The following is a 23,482-nucleotide window of genomic DNA, read 5'->3' on the forward strand; positions in this document are numbered from 1 at the left end:
GTTACGTTCTGGCTGTTTTCACACCACCCTGGCAGAACTGAGGGGCTGTTACAGAGGTCTTAGGGTGCACAAGGCCTAGGTTATTATACTGACTCGCTGACTTTAAAGAAAGTTTATCAGCTCCTGTGGGAACTCTCCTTTAGACCTCACTGGAGTTGAACTCTTAAGAGTCTCCTGTGACAAATTTTTTTGATCAGTGATATTCCAAGTTCACCCCTGAACTTTAAATTGACCTACGTTTCCCATAAGATACATAATTCACAGGGATGAGAGAGGAATCAACAGTTCATGAATGCAAAGAAAAGTCCAACCATATTAAAAATCAGTTTACCCCCCTCCAAAATTTTGAACCAGAAGAAACTGACATCACATGAAAATACTCTGAAGTATTTTGAACATTACAGCTGTTGGTTGTGTTATTTTGAATGTTATCATAATCTTATAACCACAAGAAAACATGTATAAAAATAAAGTCACCCTAGAAATAAAAATTTCACATATGAATGATTATTAGTAAATACATATTCTGTCTATATTTGGAGTGTTGTGTCAACAAAAACAGTCGGTTTCTAGTTTGTTAGTACTACAGCATAATGCAGGAGGTTTTAACTGGACAGCAGTACTTTAAAAAGCCCCAGAATCAGACATTTCTGGGTGATGTCTGCAACTCGACTGTGAGTTAAACTTCATACAAATCTATGTTGTTGTTAAGTATCAGAAATCAGTTTAAATGTTTCAAATAATACATTTTCAACTGGACATAAAAACAAACTACACAAAGTTTTTGAAAATTATTAAAAATACTTGAAGCTCATTTTTCTAGTATTTTACAATATTATAAAAGCAGTAATTAAATACACTGATATTTCAAGTACAATTTTACAAACTTTACAATATTTACAAACCTTCCATACTAAAAGCTATGTTAAAAAAAGCTTTCTTAAAAGATAAAATTGTACTTAGTTGATATTCAAGTATTTCTACATTAACAGAATATAAAATAATAATCACCTACTGTTACAGTTAGAAACTTCTCTAGGTGGAAGACAAAATTTGATCAAGATCTGATAACTGGGTTACAGGACTGAGCTTAGACCTGTACAAGCAATTATTTTCTACTTATCTAGAAATATTCAGTTTTAATCATTAACATTTTGGAATATTTTAACAATTTATGGAACTGGTCAAAATATTGAATTTGCTAATTTACAGAATTACTATGTTTTATATATAAAATTTACCCAAATTCTCAGTTCTCTAGCATGGACAATATAAAACTATTCTAAACCACAATTAGTGTACCAGTTTAGTACAAAATTAAATGACAACTATGAAATAAGGCAATTAAAGTACTTATTTCCACTTGTAATGATAAAAATGGAAAACTTAAAGCCTCCATGAAAGTAGGTGGGGAAAAGTATTATTTGTTTAGAGCAGAAAAAAGGGAAGGATGCTCAATTTAATGCATTTCATTAAAATTAAACCTATATGAAAGGCAAATATTTAATCTGGAAATCCAGAATGATTTTCAAATTCAAGACTGAATATCATTAAAATGGGCTGACAACCTACAAATAAGTACTATTATAGCAGGGAAAATTTAGGCAGTCACAGTGATACTCTTAAAAAAAGGCTTTAGGTCAATTCCTAACACTGGTTACTAGCAGCAGCCCAAAGTAAACCAAACCAAAATAAAAACCTTTCATATTTCATATAAAACTAGAAAAAAAGTAACATAAATATACTAAAGTGAAATATTTTAATTATTTTTAGCTTACATGACTGAAATAATGTTTATAAATACATACAACAAAGGATATTCTGAAGGTAAAAATTCTAGGAGCAAAATTAAGTCTCTTCCGACCTTGAGAATTTAATTAAAAATTGCTTTATCATTAAGGCTTTTTTCTTGAAATGCTATCAATTTCATGGGTTGATTTTTTTTTTTAAGACACTTAAGGAATCATATGTAGTAGACTATCACAGAAGTCAAAAGCAAATGGTGAAGCCTTCTTTTGGCTACCCATTAGAAAGTGCTTCCTCACAAAGCAACTACTACTTGGACTATGCAAACTACCTGCCATCTGCTATCTTTCAGTTAGCACAGTTAACCAGTCTACATATGAGAACTGCTTAGTTTAATACTTATGGGTCTACCAGTCAAAAAATAAAGGGTCAAATTACATTTTTACTCAACTGCAGTGTGTGAAAAAGGACTTTCTGGACACACCCTGATTTTCTATTTTTTGAGGCATGCCAAGGCTAGTCAGGGAATTTCCAAAATACCCAATAAGTTGATTTTCACAAGATAAAAAGATCTGTATAGAAAGTTAAAGTGATTAATGACTAACAATGCCATGGTTTTCATTTCATATAGCACTAGGTTTGGTCAGTTGATTCTTAAATGGTCTCTGAGAAGTAAAAGCCCACCGGAGTCATCATTTATCTATTACAGTAAATACCAGGTTTATGTTTTTGCTCAGAAGGGCAGTTTGAACCAAAACTACTATGTAACACAGGTCCTAGCTCTCTTTCATTCTGAGACAGTGAATTATCATTACAAAAGCCACTGTTCTCTGGAAAGCAAAGCTTGGGCCTCTGATGGTATTTCAGTCTATATGTATCAGTCATGCAGTTATCAACCGAAAAATAGGTAGTTAATGAAACTGTCTCATTTGGACATATAGAACTAGAGTCTGTTTCTGGCTGGCAGAAAGCACCAACAACTCTACCTGAGTCTACCTGAAAATCTTTAGTTGCAGAGCTGGATGGAGTGTTTGATGTGTTGCCGACATACTCTTTTGCTTGAAATGTATCCTTAAATCTTTCTTCATTCACATACGGACTCATGTCTACACCTGGCTCTGAGGCTGTACTTAGACTGTGCTTCAGAAGACTAGAAGAGTTCGTCTTAAACGTCTCTGTTACTTTGACATCAGGAGTAGAATCATTTTTCTCTGGCTGTGGCACACTGGTCATAGCATATTTCTTTGGTGGCAGAGGGGGTGGTGCATTCTGGCAAACAAGTTTCGGCATCTGACAGCCGTCAGATCTACAGGTTGACTGAACCAGATGTTCCCTGGGTAGAGAGTTCTCAGAGTAATATCGTTCCATCATGTTTTGCTGCTGGATGAGGGGAGCAGTTTCTGGCTTTGACCCCACAGTTCTCATGTGTGAAGACCATGATGAAGATGGTGAGACTGTTTCATTACCGTTCACTCTCTTTCCAGAACCAGAGTTATCATCAGTGTGAAAAAGCAAACCTGTTTTCTCAGACTTTTCTTTATTAAGCCACTCAGAAAACTTGGGTTCGCTTGATTTTTCAAGTTTCTGTTCATCTGACTGGTGGGTATGCTCTCTGACTGTGTGGTCCTTGAGTATTTCTGGATTGGATGAAGGGAGTGTCTTTCCATTGGTTTCGTGTATATGTGACCTGAAAAATAAAAACAAAGCTAAAACACCATACACAAATGTGCAAAACTGGAGGGAAAAGAAAAACACTTGTCCCATTGTTTAACTTCCCAATATAGTGTTTATGTTATTGGTATAACATAACAGAAATGGGAACCATTAACAATTACAGCCATTAACAATTTACACTCTCTGAATCCAAAACCTTTATCCTAGAATACATAAATGTTTACCAGAAACATCATTACCAATATCAGATTTGTAATAATTAGAAGTGTAATTTTTTTTAAAAAGCAAATTTCCAGGAAATTCCTGGTGGGCCAGTGCTTATGACTCGGTGCTTTCATGCCTGGGCCCGGGGTTCAATCCCGGGTCGGGGAACTAAGATCCCACAAACTGTGTAGTATGACCCCCTCCAAAAAGTTTCAACTTACAAACACTGAAATTACATTTATTGTTATAAATAATAGCATAGACTTAAGGAAACTGTTATTAGCAAATAATTCCAATACTCTAAAACACTTCCCAACCAACATTACAATGTTTATAGCAATAAAAGTACTTTTATTTATAATGCCATAAGGATAGGATACTAATTAAAAATAATCAGACTACTTTTACTTAATAATATCCAAGATGAATAGAAATAGTATCACATTACAAATTATTTATCTTCATGTGATTAAATTATTTTCTCCTGTGACTTGCATGGAATTCAATTACAGTACAAAGATGAAATGAGTTGAGGCTCTGCCAAGTAGATTAGAACTCTACTGAAAACTTGGCTCCATTGGCTTGGGACAAATTACTTAATCTAAACCCCAAATTTTCTCTTTTGTAAAATACCATCTACCTCAAAAGAATGCTGTGAGGATTAAAACAAACAATCATAAATTGTACAAGGAACTTTGTACGCTCCCCCATAATTATGATCCGCAATAAAATATGCATTATAACACTCTAGACCCATGGCTATCAGGTAAGTATGTATGCCTATCAGGTAGCTAAGAACGCCTTTCTGATAAAGAATTCCTATTATACATGCATTTAGAAGATTCTAGTATTTCCAAACAGCTATGATTACCTTTTTATCAAAGGATTTTTTATTTGTAGATGTGATTCTGGGTGGAACTCATGAGCTTTAGAGGCTACATCTAAGTTCTTGAGTTCTCTTTTAAAGCCTGAGGAGGAAAATGAGAAAAACAAAATTATGTAAGTGATCTTTCAGAATTTACTCCATCTATAAGTGAAGTTAAAGCTGCTCAGTCGTGTCCGACTCTTTGCAACCCCATGGCCTCATGGACTATAGAGTCCATGGGATTCTCCAGGGCAGAATACTGGAGTGGGTAGCCTTTCCCTTCTCCAGGGGATCTTCCCAACCCAGGGATCGAACCTAGGTCTCCTGCATTGCAGGAGGATTGTTTACCAGCTGAGCCACAAGGGAAGCCCAAGAACACGAGTGGGTAGCCTATCCCTTTTCCAGCAGATCTTCCTGACCCAGGAATCAATACTTCTCCATAATTTACATAAGGTTTTCTATATAACAGGTAATTCTCTTCCAAATTAACAGAAAAAAAACTAGTTCTTCAAGCCTTTGCTCAAATAATACCTTTTCTGAACCCTTTATACAAAATTAATGGTTCTTTCCTCAATTTATTACACATGAAAATGTCAGCAATGCCCCAAAAGTGTTATTCTTGATGGGTCATGTGGAACTGTGTTTCCCGTTTACTCTTTACTGATGAATGGGTGGGAAGATCCTACATTTGAAAATAGATGCCTTGAGTTGCCTGCCAATCAATGCAGGAGATGTAAGAGAACTAGGATTCAATCCCTGAGTGGGGAAGACCCCCTGGAGGAGGGCATGGCAACCCACTCCAGTATTCTTGCCTGGAGAATCCCATGGACAGAGCAGCCTGGCAGGCTACTGTCCATGGGGTCGAAAAGAGTCGGACACAACTGAAGTGACTTAGCACAGGCACACAACTTAAGTTGAAGTTTGGACTCAGTGTTTATTGGATGGTTACTTTATATTAAAACCAACTTTAAAAACTTATACCACCTTACAGTCTAGGTTTCTTCCTTTACCTAATGAGATACTACTATCTATTTTACCTGCTTCACAGGAGTATTAGGAACATCAACCGAATTAAAAGGAGAGGGTATTACGATAACACGTAAAATGTCATTCCACCATGAACTAGCTACCATTTATTGACTGCTTACTCAAGTTTTAAGAAGTTGATAATAGTTACTTCACTTAATCTTTACAGTTGAAAACCATTTTTACTTGAAAAGACAATGGACCAACTTCAGTTATTCAGAATTGAGTATCTGACATACATTTTCTTGAAAATGAAAGAAGTGAGCCTGTCATTTCAGGAAAACAACTGGCAGTATTTATTGCCAATGATAAAATTCAAGCTTTTGGATGAAAGCAAGGGTTTTGGAAAACCTGTATTTACCACCATGAGTTTTATAGTTTTCCAATAATTAAGACTTTCTGCTGATATCTGTGGTAATATTTAAAAATGTGTTCTTTAAAAAGATATATACAGAAATGTAACAACATTTGGAAGACTTGCATAAGATCTTTGACAGCTGCTTTATGACTAAAAAGAAAAAGTAGTATCAGAAAGAATCTTAACTATTTTTCATTCTTTAAAGTCTGAGAAATTTCTAAGTTGAAGTTATAATTTCCCATCCACTGTGATTTTAACTACACAATGTTTATTTACTTCTTAACTTATCTGTAACTTAAAGTTTAATATTCACAAATACAAAAAATTAAACACTTAATTCTCAAAGTATCCACACAATGGGCAGCAGGAGGCAGCAGAGGTTTTATAAATATGCTTGAAATTTTAATATCACTGGCAGGCATTCAACCAAGTGGTCTGACTTCAGAATTCCAACTAACTTAAAAATAGATGTGTTATTTTTCTCTTCTGCTGACACAGACATCCATGTGTCTTTACCGAGAATTTCGGCTCCAGGTTCTTTGCAAATCTAAGAGTTGGATTTTAACACTTGGCAAAGCAGCTACTTCAACATCAACACAAGGAGCTTTAATTAATAATGCTAATTTTGGTACTGTATACAAACAAACCTAAAGCCCAACAGTCAAGAAATCAAAATATATTTACTTAATTTGAAAAGGTAACCTAGGTTTAAAATAGACTTACATAACAAGAAAACCAAACTGCTATTCTAGACACTATAATCCTCACTCTTGTTGTATACAAAGATTTCAGACTAAAAAAATAATATTGCAACTACAAAGCCTAATAACCTAATCAATGATCTGATTTACAATAAAAAGACATTTAACATTTGAATACTTTAGGGAAAAAAAAAAAATCACAAAATTTTAACTGTATAAATATTTCCGGCTAAACTTACTACATGCCAAAAGGAACAGATACTTTAGTATGTAGTAATCTACTCTATCAGATACCAAATTTGGGGATGATACGAAATAAAAAGCAACGAGTCTTCTTTTCTCACTGGTATTTTACTTTAAAGAAAGAGCAAATAATGCTATTTTGCTACAAATTAAATTTCAACGCAAAGTTTATGGTTTTTAAAAATATATAAATATTTGATGATGCTAGGCCACAGCAACTTCTTCTCAATGGTTGGTGAAGCTCTTTCTTTATTTAGAGAAAATAAACTTAGTATGCAGAGACAAAATCAAATGTTAAAAGTACCTCTAAAGTATATTCTTTAGATATACTTTCTAATGTATTTATTTTAAATGAATATACTCTGAAGTTTGCAAAAAAAATCTTAGAGAAAAAAATCAAACTTATGTATACAAATATACTTTTTGATTAAAATATTTTTTCATTTACTAATTTTAGGATTTAATAACATTAAGGATAGCGTATTTCACTTAGCTCATTGGAGGTACAGATTTTTTTATAATAAGAATTAAGGAGATTAACAGATTTTTTTTGACCACTGATTAACTCCTTTCACTCTTTCTTGTCCTTTGCAAGATCAAGAATCTCAGCTTGCACCAACCCTGACTTTTATGATTAACTGTTAAGTACTAGACTCCAAAGTAAATGGCAAAAGTTTTTGAAAGGCCTATGTGATTAGTTACTTACAATCTGTAAATGTCTTAGCATACATTTATTTCAGTAGATAACCTTACTCCACAGAGAAAAGAGTCCATTAGGTGTGAACTCCTTCAAAGGATTCATCTAACATATGTACTGAATGGTACCCACACTCACCTTTATCTCTCCCATTACAGAAAAACTACCACACCTTTAATTCAAAGCCTTCCCTGTTTCACTTTCACTCTACTTCCAGAGATCTCATTCCATTAATTACTGTTCTGTCCTACTCTTAATTTTCACACCTTTCTCCTCCTCTGTACAACATTAGTCACTTTTACCTTCTGTAACATAAATGCAAAATAAGCGCTCGGTTTCATTTTTCTCCTTTAGTTTCCCTGGTGGCTCAGCTGGTAAAGAATCCGCCTGCAATGCAGGAGACCTGGGTTCGATCCCTGGGTTGGGAAGATTTCCTGGAGAAGGGAAAAAATCCACTCCAGTATTCTGCCCTGGAGAATTCCATGGACTGTATAGTCCATGGGGTGGCAAAGAGTCGGACATGACTGAGAGACTTTCACTTCACTTCGATTCTTTACTATTCACAGCAAGGATTTTGACAGACACATGCATTTATTTACTGCTTTTTTATTCACTTTTTATTTTACTGTAATCTTTTCTGAAAAACTTTTAGTTGGAAGATAACTTCAAAAAGTTCAGAAAAGCTGAAAGACTAAAACTACTACAAAGAATACCTACCTGTATATCCTTTACCCAGATTCACCTATTATTATCATTTTACCTTTTTTTTTTCCCCTGAACCATTTGAAAATAAGTTACAAACATCACTGCCCCTTACTTTTAAACACTTCAGTTCTATCACATTCTTGGTTCTATTCTAACGTGCCTCTAACACTGCTTTCACTAGGTCACTAATGCCTTCAGATCAGATCAGATCAGTTGCTCAGTCCTGTCCGACTCTTTGAGACCCCATGAATCATAGCACGCCAGGCCTCCCTGTCCATCACCAACTCCCGGAGTTCACCCAGACTCACGTCCATCGAGTCAGTGATGCCATCCAGCCATCTCATCCTCTGTCGTCCCCTTCTCCTCCTGCCCCCAATCCCTCCCAGCATCAGAGTCTTTTCCAATGAGTCAACTCTTCACATGAGGTGGCCAAAGTACTGGAGTTTCAGCTTTAGCATCATTCCTTCCAAAGAAATCCCAGGGCTGATCTCCTTCAGAATGGACTGGTTGGATCTCCTTGCAGTCCAAGGGACTCTTAAGAATCTTCTCCAACACCGCAGTTCAAAAGCATCAATTCTTCGGTGCTCAGCCTTCTTCACAGTCCAACTCTCACATCCATACATGACCACAGGAAAAACCATAGCCTTGACTAGACGGACCTTTGTTGGCAAAGTAATGTCTCTGCTTTTGAATATGCTATTTAGGTTGGTCATAACTTTCCTTCCAAGGAGTAAACGTCTTTTAATTTCATGGCTGCAATCACCATCTGCAGTGATTTTGGAGCCCAGAAAAATAAAGTCTGACACTGTTTCCATTGTTTCCCCATCTATTTCCCATGAAGTGATGGGACCGGATGCCATGATCTTCGTTTTCTGAATGTTGAGCTTGAAGCCAACTTTTTCACTCTCCACTTTCACTTTCATCAAGAGGCTTTTTAGTTCCTCTTCACTTTCTGCCATAAGGTTGGTGTCATCTGCATATCTGAGGTTATTGATATTTCTCCCGGCAATCTTGATTCCAGCTTGTGTTTCTTCCAGTCCAGCGTTTCTCATGATGTACTCTGCATATAAGTTAAATAAGCAGGGTGACAATATACAGGCTTGACGTACTCCTTTTCCTATTTGGAACCAGTCTGTTGTTCCATGTCTAGTTCTAACTGTTGCTTCCTGACCTGCATACTAATTTCTCAAGAGGCAGATCAGGTGGTCTGGTATTCCCATCTCTTTCAGAATTTTCCACAGTATATTGGGATCCACATAGTCAAAGGCTTTGGCATAGTCAATAAAGCAGAAATAGATGTTTTTCTGGAACTCTCTTGCTTTTTCCATGATCCAGCAGATGTTGGCAATTTGATCTCTGGTTCCTCTGCCTTTTCTAAAACCAGCTTGAACATCAGGAAGTTCACGGTTCACATATTGCTGAAGCCTGGCTTGGAGAATTTTGAGCATTACTTTGCTAGTGTGTGAGATGAGTGCAATTGTGCGGTAGTTTGAGCATTTTTTGGCATTGCCTTTCTTTGGGATTGGAATGAAAACTGACCTTTTCCATTCCTGTGGCCACTGCTGAGTTTTCCAAATTTGCTGGCATATTGAGTGCAGCACTTTCACAGCATCATCTTTCAGGATTTGCAATAGCTCAACTGGAATTCTATCACCTCCACTAGCTTTGTTCATAGTGATGCTTTCTAAGGCCCACTTGACTTCACATTCCAGGATGTCTGGCTCTAGGTGAGTGATCACACCATCGTGATTGTCTGGCTCGTGAAGATATTTTTTGTACAGTTCTTCTGTGTATTCTTGCCATCTCTTCTCAATATCTTCTGCTTCTGTTAGGTCCATACGATTTCTGTCCTTTATCGAGCCCATCTTTGCATCAAATGTTCCTTTGGTATCTCTGATTTTCTTGAAGAGATCTCTAGTCTTTCCCATTCTATTGTTTTCCTCTATTTCTTTGCATTGATCGCTGAAGAAGGCTTTCTTATCTCTTCTTGCTATTCTTTGGAACTGCTAAATCAAACCAGCAGTTTTTAATCCTTATTCTCCTCTACCTGTGACCATTTTTCTTCTTGAAGCTCCCCATTTCCCTAGTTTCTGTGCGATAATTTCCTCTGCTGTATTTTCTCATACTTTCCAGTTACTACTCATTCTTTTCCAAAGTTGCTCCTTCGTTCTACCTTAGCTCATCCCTTCTAGTCAACAAACCTCATGTTCCTTCATCTACCTTCTGCCCTAGCATCTCATGTTTTCCTGAGTGATGTTGTTCACGTCTCTGGCATTCAATTCTGATATATGTTGATGGCTACCGATACATGTTTCCTGCATTCCAGACATTTGTAACTAATAAATCTGTTTACCTAAAATGACAAACCAAACAAATCCAAAACTAAATCTGACATCCCCACTTGATGCCAAAATATGAGGGCTTCCCAGGTGACCCAGTGGTAAAGAATTTGCCTGCCAATGGAGGAGATGTAAGAGACACAAGTGCGATCCCTGGGTCAGGAAGATTCCCAGAGGAGGAGATGGCAACCCACTCCAGTATTCCTGCCTGAAAAATCCCATGGATAGAGAAGCCTGGTGAGCTACAGTCCATGCAGTCATAGTCAGACAACTGAGCGACCGAGCACTCTCACCCTCCAAATCTGTCTCTTCTTCCTATATTCGGATAAATGGTGAATCCACTTAGGTAAGACCCAAATACGGCCACTCCTAACTTCCTACTTTTCCTGCACTGTGTACCTCTGTCATAGAACCTGACTGCACTGTCCACATATACTTATAATCTCTGAAATCTTCTTTCTTGACATAGATACAGCCTTAGTTTATGCACTCATCTTTTCTGCCTTAAGTTATTAAACTCTATATCTAATTTTTCTCCCACTGCTCTAAATTCACCCTCTACACAGCCACTAAAAAGTCTTTTCTAAAATGCAATTGGAGTACACTACTCTTCTTGTCCTTTGGTGCCTTTCCACTTCTTAGGATTTAAAAATAGCATAAAAGTTTCATCATGATTTGGCTTCTCTCTAGCCTCTATCCATCATCTCAGAATTTCCATGGATGCCTTCCAGCCTTGTATATAACAAGTTACCTGTATTCGTCCAATATGTGGTATCTTCTCCTGACCATGTACTTTTGAACATGTCATTTCTTCTGTTTTAAATGCAATTTAAGTCATTTGAAATTATCCCCATTAGTGACCCATTTTTAATACAGGAGCTAAAATAATCCAAATGGCATTGTGGAATTTCAAAAATGTTTTCAAATAATAGCTTTAGGCAATGTAAGTATTTTTTCTATTTGCAACAGAACCCATAAATATAACAGGCTATGTAGTATCTCTATCAGTGAAAAATTATTAGTGAAATAACCACAATGGCCCTACTTTAGATTTTAAGTTCTCTACCAGTACATAAACTTATACAGACTAATATTAAAAGCTGACTTAAATGTCAAACAGAATATAGAAATTAAAAATTTTTTTCTAAGGTTCTTTTATCCATGTATAGAAAGTGATTCTTCAGGTCAATAATGTACGTGTGTCCCATTTTATAAATAAGAAATAGGAGAAATCCAAGAAAATGATACCATGCCACAAAAAATTAAATTGTGCTTGACTGGGGAAAAAAAAAATCCATACAGGGCAACCTTTTAGCTTAGGAAATAAACTGCTATACCCACTTTAACATGTTCTCAATCAACGACAAGGGGAGGGGAATACACATATGGATACCATAAGGTATGTACTTTAATAAAGGTTCCCTAAGCAAAGACTGGGCTTCCCAGATGGTGCTAGTGGTTAAAAAAAAAAAAAAAAAAGCCTGCCAATGCAGGAGTCTTAAGAAATGCGGATTTAATCTCTGGGTCTGGAAGATCCCCTGGAGGAGGGCCTGTCAACCCACTCGAGTATTCTCGCCTGGAGAATCCCATGGACAGTGGAGCCTGGTGGGCTACAGTCCATCGGGTCACAAAGAGTCAGACATGACTGAAGTGACTTAGCATGCATGCACACAAGCAAAAACTAGCTTAACGAACTCTTACAGGTTTTGAAGTTTATTAAAACAGAAAATAACAAGTACTGGTGAGGAGGTGGAGAACCTAGAACCTTTGTGCACTACTGGTGGGAATGAAAATGCTGCAGCTGCTATGGAAAATAGTGTAGTGGTTCCTCAAAAAATTAAACATAAAATTGCCAAAGGATCCAGCAATTGCACTTCTGGGTATATATTGAAAAGAACTGAAAGCAGGGATTTCAGGTATCTATATAAATAGGAGCATTTCATACAATACCCAAAAGGCAGAACCAACCCAAATGTGGACAAACAAAATGTGTTACATCATATAATGTAATGTTAGCCTAAAAAAGGAGTGGGATTCTGATACACGGAGGAACTCTGAAGACACTGTGCAAAACAAAATAGTGAAAGTGAAAGTCGCTCAGTCATGTCTGACTCTTTGCAGCCCCATGGCCTGTATAGTCCCTGGAATTTTCCAGGCCAGAATACTGGAGTCGGTAGCTATTCCCTTCTCCAGCGGATCTTCCCAACCCAGGGATCGAACCCAGGCCTCCTGCATTGCAGGCGGATTCTTTACCAGCTGAGCTACAAGGGAAGCCCAAGAATACTGGAGTGGGTAGCCTATCCCTTCTCCAGGGGATCTTCCCAACCCAGGAATTGAACTGGGGGCTCCTGCATTGTAGGCAGATTCTTCACCAACTGAGCTATGAGGGAAGCCCATTAACGAACAAAATAAGCCAGTTGTAAAAAGACAAATAATTGTATAATTCCACTTATATGAGGTATCTACAGTAGTCAAATTCAAAGAGCCAGAAAGAAGAACAGCAGTTGCCAGGGGCTGGAGGGAGGAGGAAATGGGGAGTTGTTTAATGGGATAGAGTTCAATTTGCGAAGGTGAAAGAATTTTGGAGATAGATGCTAGTGACAGTGGCAAAACAATATGAATGTAGCTATTATCACGCAATCTTTACTTAAAAATGATTAGAATGACAAATTTTGTTATGTATTTTATAATTAAAAAGAATATTTTTAAGTGGGCTACATATATACTCTTTCATATTAAATAGGGAAATCCACTACAGAGTTCTTATAACAATGCACTCCAAACCATCAACATTTCTATGACCCTGTGTTTTTAATGTCAGGAAGCAAGCATCATTTTGTAGAGGGCAGTGAACTTGCAATGACTGCTCAGTTTTTACTGACTTTGGCTGTTGATTTTTTGGCCAACCCCTTACTGTTTCCTGTAATACTTGGTTACCAGACTTTTATCAGATTTTTAAAACAGGCGAGACATTTTATATGGGAAAGGAAGGTTATTTCCTTAATATAAGTGCTTCCTTCTGATATTATACCCTCTGAAGAAAACAAAATACTTAAAACAGTTAATCAAATTTAACATCTGCAACCTGAAAAATAATCTCCATAAAAGCCTTAAGGAAGATAAAGACTAAAAACAAACTTTAAAATGTGTTCATCATAGCTGTTTTTTATTGTTAAAAATTATATCCCTTCTAATCCTCTCAATTCTAAAATTTGAAGACAATGTCTTTGACTGCAACTTCTATAATCCCCTTGCTCATCATTTTCCTTGAACCCCATTTCCCAAGTTCTTCAGGTATAACCTCTCAGTAATATTCCCAAATTCTATACACATTCAAATATCTAATTTTCTTTGCTTCTGAGCTGCTCTACATTGCTAACAAATCACCTATAATAATTCACACCATTACACATTTACTGCTTCCAAACTGAACTTTTCCAACAGGCTGTTTATCGGGTTTTCTGTCTATCCTTAATGCATGCGGCAGACATCAGGACTGTTCATACAGACTGAATGCACTGGTAAACCACCCTTTTCCACACTATGTGATATTAGCCTGACTGTGAAGCCTTGCTCAGCCAGTGAGATGTGAGCGGCAGCGCCTGGATCGCTTCTGGGTTGACAGTTTTAAGCCCTCACACGTGACTGATTCCCCACGTTGTGCCCCCTTCACTGCTCTCTCCCGCAATGCTGCAACAATTAGAGAAACGCTGGTGGAGATGCGGGTACCATGCGTCTCAGGCCCTGAGACATCACAGGAAGAGACGTTATGCTGACCTCCACCGGACGTGTGTTGTGAGCAAGAAACAATCTTGTGTTAAGACATTGAGATTTTCAGGTTGCTACCACTGCACAGGCCAGAATATAGCCTAGCCTGGCTGACACACTTGCCCTTTTTCCTATTTCCTGAAGTAGCTATTTGCATCCTTTAAGACTTTAAGCATAAACTCTCCCAACTTCCATCCTCATTACTCATCAACTCATTAGTAGAAGGACTGTTCTCAGCTGCTTTACTCTTAATATCATGATTTACTTTTTACTGCTACTATTACAATATATTTAAAAAAATTTTTACCTTCTAAGTTATTTTTGCTCTGTTGGGAGGTATAGTTCACATGTTCTGTGTTTAGGTTGCTTGTCTTAATCTGATCACTAGAAAATAAAAAAAACACACACCAAACATATCAGCTATCATGGATTATTATTTACTTTACCCTAAGAAAAAGAAAGGAAACATTTGTTAAACAATTATTATACACCATGTGCTGCTCTAGGGGATTAATTACATCTCAACAATACTTAAAGTAGTGAATATCCTCATTTTACAACAGTTATTATCCTCAGGTCACAGATTAAGGCTGTGAAAGTCAAATTAATTTGCTCAATAACTTAAATCAAAGAAGCACAAGCTGGAATCAAGATTGCTGGGAGAAATATCAATAACCTCAGATATGCAGGTGACACCACCCTTATGGCAGAAAGTGAAGAGGAACTAAAAAGCCTCTTGATGAAAGTGAAAGAGGAGAGTGAAAAAGTTGGCTTCAAGCTCAACATTCAGAAAACGAAGATCATGGCATCTGGTCCCATCACTTCATGGGGAATAGACGGGGAAACAGTGTCAGACTTTAATTTTGGGGGCTCCAAAATCACTGCAGATGGTGATTGCAGCCATGAAATTCAAAGATGCTTACTCCTTGGAAGGAAAGTTATGACCAACCTAGATAGCATATTCAAAAGCAGAGATATTACTTTGCCAAGAAACATCCATCTAATCAAGGCTATGCTTTTTCCTGTGGTCATGTATGGATGTGAGAGTTGGATTATAAAGAAAGCTGAGCACCAAAGAATTGATGCTTTTGAAATGTGGTGTTGGAGAAGACTCTTGAGAATCCCTTGGACTGCAAGGAGATCCAACCAGTCCATCCTAAAGGAGACCAGTCCTGGGTGTTCATTGAAAGGACTGATGCTGAGGCTGAAACTCCAGTATTTTGGCCACCTCATGCGAAGAGCTGACTAATTGGAAAAGACCCTGATGCTGGGAGGGATTGGGAGCAGGAGGAGAAGGGGACGACAGAGGATGACATGGCTGGATGGCATCACTGACTCGATGGATGTGAGTCTAAGTGAACTCTGGGAGTTGGTGATGGACAGGGAGGCCTGGTGTGCTGCGATTCATGGGGTCGCAAAGCGTCGGACACGACTGAGCAACAGAACTGAAGTGAACTGAACTGAAGCCTATCTGGTTACAAAGTCCTGATCTTTCTAATACCTTAAGAAGTATTATGAAATTACCCTGCCAAATAAAAAAACTTCCCTAAGTCTTCATTATAATGATTATTTTAGTAAAACATGGCGGTCATTTTTTACAAATCTGGCTTTTCAATAATCAATGTGATAAAATACCAGCTAATATTGAATTAAGATGTTTTAGACTGATTAAGGGAAGACATAGTGGGTTAACTGACCTAAGCTGTGGACATATTTTAGAGGTTACACAGAGATGTGGAAGTAGACTGCTAACAGTAATATAATAAATGTTTTCAGAATTAAGAATTAATTGAACACAAACTTAATTACTTGGCTGTATGCTTTAATATTTGCTAAAGGAAAAATATCTCCTTCATGGAACTGGGTTATGACAGAAGAAAATAACCCCAGCTCTGAGTTACAGATGTTAGAGATAGGATAATGAGCATTAAATAGATTGAAGAATTAAGCAATGAGCTTAATGACAGTTATACCAATTTAAATTTATGGTTTAAAACTTGTAGTATATATCAATAGTTTTTAGTGGTAAAATGATAGTGCATTTTACTTTCTAAATTTATCCAAAATAAACAGTTGTTATTTTGGGAATCAGGAGATAACTATTAAAAAGAGAAACTCAAAATATCAAACCTGCAATATCCCAGGTTACTCTGAGCTCAAGCTCTTTGCTTTTCATTTAACTGACCCCAATCTTTGAAAGTTCCTTCAAGTAATTAAAAAGAGAAAAAGGGAAATCATTTATATAATTTGTGTATTACCTGAAAGATGTGGTTTCTTTATCACCACTGATATCCACCACTGTACCATTTCCATCAATAATAGGTGAGTCCAAATTAGCAGAGCCATTACTGATATGATCACTGCTTTCATATCCAGACTCTGTCCTTTGCATCTGCCAGTTGTCACCATGAACTTTAGTTTCTTTGAGGGCTTTATTTTTCTCTGCTACTTTTCCATTAAATTCAAGGGAACTCCTGCTTCCCGTTTCCTGCTTCATTTCATCTTCATATATAGTCATTAAACACTTTTGCTTTGGATTCTCTTTCGGCCAATTGCTAAAACTCTGATCTTTGCTACATTTAGACTTGTTACTGATATTTGATTTATGCCTTGGACTCTGCTGCCTTTTTTCACTTTCATTAAAAATACTATCAACATTTAATGTTTCTCTCATAGGTTTCCAACCTCGGTTTCGGCTTTTATTGCTGCCGTTAGAGCTGCTTCCTTTATCACGAGAATCTTGGCTACTGTCTGTATCATACCCAGTACCACTGTCACTCTTAATTTTGCCAGTTATTTTCTCTCCCGAAGCAAGAATCTGGGATTTGCTTGAACTTGAGGTTTGTGCAGAAGTTCGATTCTGATGGGCATTTCGGTCATGCTTACACGGTCCTTTTCCTTGACTGTGATATAGATGTGGATTCCCATACTGTCTAAAGCCATTTAAGGTAGGAGGTGATCCAGTCTTGAAATGTGGAGGGTCTTCATCAACCAAATCTTTAAAAATAAATAAGTAAATAATGATACAAAAGCTCTTCAGAGCCACTTGTTAGTCACAAGCCAAACACCTTCTTTGGGAAGAAAAGTTAAACAGTAATAATCATAGTTATTTAAATCACATAGTGCTTTGAGGTTAAAAATTGCTTTTGAAATCTCTATTTATGCTTGATGTGATACATTTATAACATAAATGGTTATATAATGATTTTAAAAAATTATCTGCAAAGCAGATCACAAGGTAATTAGAGAAGTTTAAAAAAAGGTATTCTATCTCATTCATAACAAAAAGGATGGGGAACACATGCATACCTGTGGCGGACTCATTTTGATATTTGGCAAAACTAATACAATTATGTAAAATTTAAAAAAAAAAACAAAAAACATATTTTCCCACCTACTATATTGGTAAGATTAAAAGTTTACTAAACCAATTACTGCAGGAAACAGACCTTAATCACCACTGGTGGGAATGCAGACTGTCAAGTATTTTAGGAGGGCAACTGAGCCACACCGATCAAAACTGAAAATAAACATATGCTAACCCAGTAATCATTCTGAAAAAATTTTATGCTATGGCTACATGCAAAAAGTACACAAAGGTAACTGTGAAAGGATTTCACTGCAGCAAGAATATTAAATCAAGTTTTAAAGCCTAGAAGTCATCAGTTAAATCATGATATGTCCATAAATAAAAGAGTATAAAACCATAAAAGTAAGACATGACCATGAAACTGTTAACAGCGGAACAGAGCAAAGGTCAAGGGTTGCAGGAAAAAAAGTTCTTTTTATTTAATTGTATAACGTTTCTTATTATTTGAATGCACCATACAGGTGAATTGAATTTATAGTTACAAGGTGAAACTATAAAAAAAAACCCACAAAATTTCCAGGCTATAATTGAATAAGAACTAGGGAACTTTACATTTATAGATGTAACTGGCATATTATAGAAATCATACTAAGATACATAACATATAAATATAATATATAAATAAATTATATTAAATTGTATTAAATTATAAAAGTTAGCTTTAAAGTATAAGATTGTAGCTGCCTTTCTCCAATGAATGCTATAAGTTCTTAACTTACCTCTATGTCTACCCAAATCTTTTCTCTGTCCCCTCTCCAAATCTTTCCTTTGTGAGGAAAGTAAGTTTTTCTGTTCAATGGCTTTTAGAGCACATTCTCTGGAAATGTCTTTAATTTTTTCCCTTTGATCACTGTGACTTGACTTAACTAAAAAAAAAAAAAAAAAAAATTCTTATAATAACAACACAGATCATTTTTCATGCTATTCAATAAAAGCACAAACTGCACATTAAAAATTTAAGATGCAATATATTAACAAAATACAGATGAATATATAAAATGGAAAAAGGTATAGTTCCATTAAGAACTTTAAAAAGCATTTATTATAGTTTTTTGTTACTGATAATTGTTAATTCTGAATCTTTTCTTGCTTAATTGGTTACTTTATGGTTAGACATTATTTCATTAATATATTTTAAAAGCCGTTTATAAAATCATCCTCAAAAGTCACTCAATTAGTTATATATATATATTTCTAAACCATAATTATATACCATACTTTGATATCTCCTATTGGATCCTAACCACAGATCTTCATTTGTGAAAATTAAAGTTGTAGGTTGATAATGACAAGAGAGAGTTGAATAAACAAGAGGTTAAAAATAAACTACAACAATAGTAACTTCAAATTCCTGTTGCATTCACTAATGCTAAATTTAATTTTGGCATACGAGCCAAATTATTAACTAAATGTTCTTCCTCTCCAAGTTAATAATTAACTCCTTGAAGGAAAGGCCATATCCATATCATAGCTTTCTTTGGTGACAGTCCAGATTGCCTCCAACCTATTATGTACAGCCTTGAGTACACGGAAAAACTCAACCACTGGTTGAATCAAAGTGTTCAAATAAAACTATAGGTCTCAGACAAATGCTTAAGTCAGAAGACAAAATTTTGTTTCTATTTGCTATTTTCTCTTCATGGCCAAGGAAAGCTAGTTAAGGATTCTCCTTCTGGTCTTTAAAAAGAATTATATACAGTAAGTGAAAAGGGGGGAAGCTTAACTACTCAAGGACAACGTAAAAATGAAAATTTAAATACATATCTGGTCAGGAATTCTCTGGTGGTCCAATGGTTCAATCCCTGGTCGGGGAACGAAGATCCCGTATGTCACACAGAACAGCCAAAAAAACCCCCCACATACCTGGTCCTCTACCCCCACTTGTTTGAATGTGGCTCCGATTAAATGATGAAATGCTATCTGCTTGAAATTTCTGATTTTCTCTCTGCTTTGTCTGATCACCAAATCCATTTTCTTTTGAATTTTCTGACTTAGAAATCGAGGGCTTTTCACATCCTTAAAAAGACCAACAAAAATGTTTCATTCCTTTCATCCTCTCCACCAGAAGAAGAGATATTTGAATCATCTTTTCAGTCACTTTTAACACTAATGAGAACATTATTTAAAAACTTAGAGGACTGACATCTTTTAAGGATTTCTACATGTGCTGTTAATACATTCAAAAGTGGCCTAGCTCCTTTGGACTTTTCTGGTGTACTTACTTGAAATCTCAGTACTCATCACTAGCAAGAGCTACCAGCCAAGTAACCCCTCCTGGGCTTGTGTGAGCAGGGTAGTGGGTGGCTGCTGAAGGTGCCTCTGAGGCCACAGATGAGGAAAGGTTCTTTAAAAAGACTAACTCAAAGTATTAGAATTTTCCTGGACTCCACTGAAACTACATTTTGAGATTATCCCCAAAATTCATTTCATATTCACTATATTAGTATTTCTAGTGTGATTCTGACAATGAAAAACACTAAAAAGAACTTTTAAAGAAGAATTACCTATATTTTCTGCAATAGATTTATGATGTGACCAGTTGATGACCTGCCTGAGTGCATCTTCAGTGGAAACTGCTGTGCCATCTGGGTTCGCATAAAACAAAAGCAATGGCTGGAAATGGCATCGGATACACTTGGAGACCACATCTTTCCATCTACTTCCAACCTTAAAAAAAAAATCACAATGAATAGAAACAGAACTTTGCAATCAATGCATTACATGAAAAGGCAGAGACTGAATTATTTTGTATATTAAAAAAAATTTAAAGACACCCAGATACTACCAGTTCAACTATTCATCATATTATACAATTAATTTTATTTAGAAACTAGTCAACATAAAAATCTTTTAAACATTATCATTTAAAAAATTGATAAGCAAGATTATACACTTTCTATATTAAGATCTAGAATATCAAATTTTGAAAGGCTTTGCATATACATGGTTGACTGACTTTTGACAGACTTTAAGCAATTTAATGGGGAAATATAATGGTCTATTAAAAAAATGGTGCTGGAACAAGTGGATGGCCATATGAAAAAATGAACTTTGACATCATTTCACTAAAAGCATAAAAATGAACTCAGAATGAGTCATGAAAAAACTATAAAGAAGAAGGTGTTATAAAAGGGTTGGTCACTCAGTGGTGTCTGACTCTTTGCAACCCCATGTGCTATAGCCCACCAGGCTCCTCTATCCATAGGATTTCCAAAGCAAGAATACTGGAGTGGGTTGCCATTTCCTTCTCCAGGGGATCTTCCTGATCCAGGGATTGAACCCAGTTTCCTGAATTGCAGGCAGATTCCTTACTGTCTGAGCCTCCAGGGAAGCCCTATAGAAGAAAACAAAAGATAAAATCTTAACAACCTTGGGGGAGGTAAAGATTTCTTAGATAGGACATCAAGCAAGTCAGAGAAGAAAAAAAATTATAAAACTGGCTTCATCAAAATGAATTAATAACTTCTGCTCTTTGAAAGACACCATTAAGAAAAGGAAAAAAAGCCATATATATCTAATAAAGAACTGGTGACCAGAATAAAGATGATTATAACTCATTAATAAGACAATCCAATTTGAAAAATGTACAACACATCTGAACACTTAACCAAAAAGACATTAAAAATGGCCAATAAGAACATGAAAGACTACTCAAAACATTATTAATCATAGGGGAAATGCAAATTAAAACCACACTGAGATAATGTCATACATTCGCTATAAGGGCTAACGTTAAGATGACCACCAATATGGAGTGCTCCTGAGAATGTGGAGCAACTGGAACTCCAGTACATGGCTGGCAGGAATGTAAACTGTACAATCCCTTTGGAGATCAATTTGCCAGTCCCTTGTAAAGATTAACACATACCATACAACCCAGAAATCCCATTTCTGAGTATTATCTAAGATTAACGGAAAACAGTATGTTCACACGAAGACTGTTCATAACTCAACAAGTGAATGGATAAACTGTTATACGGTCATAAAATGGAACACAACAATAAAAATAAGGCACTGATACACACAACACAATACACATTTTAATATATGACTACATGTTAAAAGATAAATATATGCTTAGCAGAGGAAGCCAAACACAGAGAATATGTATTATAAGGTACCACACATATAAAAGTTGTAAAATGAGCAAAACTCATCTATGGTGAGGTCAGTGATTCCCTGGGGCCTAGGGTGCAAAAGTGCCAGCAAAGGGACAGGACAGGGTTTTCTGGAGCCGTGACAATGTTCCGTACAATGAGCGTGGAGGCTGCAGGCATGTATACAGCTGTTACGATCCAAACTGTAACCTTGCACGGGCTGCATTTTAATGTTTGTAAGTTACACCTAACGTTCATTTAAAAACAAAACCAATGAAACAAAAAACAAAGCATTCTAGAATATTAGCTTAGAGAAGAAAAGGACCTTTAAAAAACTGCTGAGGAGCTTGTTCATATTACACACATTTAGCTGTTTACTCTCTTTACTTGGGATTCTGAGATACTTGAAAAACTAGACTAATTTGAAAACAAAACAAACCTAAAACTCAGAGTGACCATATACCCAGTTCTTTCTTCAAATTTTGACAATTTAAGCTATCAGGATGCAAAATAGGAGTGCCAAAATGCTGCTACAAACTGACTCAAACGGAACTTCTTAATAAACTGCCATGTCAAAGTATTAAAGAATAAATAAATAAAGTCTGTCACTGTCTCCACTTTTTCCCTTTCTATTTGCCATGAAGTGATGAGATCGGATGCCATGATCTTAGTTTTTTGAATGCTGAGTTTTAAGCCAAGTTTTTCACTCTCCTCTATCACCCTCAGCAAGAGGCTTTTGAGTTCCTCTTTGCTTTCTACTATTAGAGTGGTTCTCATCTGCATATCTGAGGTTGTTGGTATTTCTCCTAGCAATCTTGATTCTAGCTTGTGAGTCATCCAGCCTGGCATTTCGTATGATGTACTCTGCATATACATTAAATAAGCAAGGTGACAATTTACAGCCTTATGTAATCATTTCCCAATTTTGAACCAGTCCATTGTTCCATATCTGGTTCTAACTATTGCTTCTTATCCTGCACAAAGGTTTCTCAGGGGCCAGGTAAAGTGGTCTGGTATTTCCATCTCTTTAAGAATTTTTCATACTTTGTTGTGATCCATACAGTCAAAGGCTTTAGCATAGTCAGTGAAGCAGAAGTAGATTTTTTGGGGGGGAATTCCCTTGCTTTTTTCTATGATCCAACAGATGTTAGCAATTTCATCTCAGGTTCCTCTGTCTTTTCTAAATCCAGCTTGTACATCTCTCATTTAGCACAATGCTTTGGAGATTTCTCCACACTCAACAGTTTTCTGTATCAACAGCTCATTCCTTTTACTGCTGATTATTATGTTCCAGTGTATGGTTATACCACAACTTCTTTATCTATTTACCTGATGAGTTATCTTTATCTATTTACCTTATGAGTTATCTTTATCTATTTGAGTTGTTTCTAGTTTTGGTTACTATAAATAAAACTACTAAGAACACTGAATTATAAATAATGTATAGATACATGCTTTTACAGGAGTGGAATTGCTAGGTTGTATGCTAAGTATTGGAGAAGGCAATGGCAACCCACTCCAGTACTCTTGCCTGGAGAATCCCATGGATGGAGGAGCCTGGTAGGCTACAGTCCATAGGGTCACTAAGAGTCAGACATGACTGAGCGACTTCACTTTCACTTTTCACTTTCATGCATTTTAGAAGGAAATGGAAACCCACTCCAGTATTCTTGCCTGGAGAATCCCAGG

The 23,482-nt window shown here is 36.3% G+C and overlaps 1 protein-coding gene across 2 annotated transcripts in view; it reads right to left on the bottom strand.

Annotated features, from left to right (window-relative positions):
- Window positions 1-507: 507 nt before the first annotated feature.
- The window catches only part of USP53 (ubiquitin specific peptidase 53), a 58,926-nt gene continuing 35,951 nt past the window's right edge, over window positions 508-23,482 (bottom strand). For both annotated transcript variants that reach the window (XM_006067662.3, XM_006067661.3), the window contains 7 exons: window positions 20,201-20,363; window positions 19,560-19,712; window positions 18,416-18,562; window positions 16,585-17,323; window positions 14,634-14,710; window positions 4,496-4,592; window positions 508-3,433 (listed from right to left, as the gene is read on the bottom strand). In XM_006067662.3, the coding sequence (XP_006067724.2) occupies window positions 2,443-3,433; window positions 4,496-4,592; window positions 14,634-14,710; window positions 16,585-17,323; window positions 18,416-18,562; window positions 19,560-19,712; window positions 20,201-20,363 (2,367 nt within the window). In that variant the 3' untranslated portion in view covers window positions 508-2,442. The remainder of the gene's footprint in view (window positions 3,434-4,495; window positions 4,593-14,633; window positions 14,711-16,584; window positions 17,324-18,415; window positions 18,563-19,559; window positions 19,713-20,200; window positions 20,364-23,482) is intronic.

This window comes from Bubalus bubalis, chromosome 7 (assembly GCF_019923935.1).
Source record: "Bubalus bubalis isolate 160015118507 breed Murrah chromosome 7, NDDB_SH_1, whole genome shotgun sequence".
NCBI lineage: Eukaryota > Metazoa > Chordata > Mammalia > Artiodactyla > Bovidae > Bubalus > Bubalus bubalis.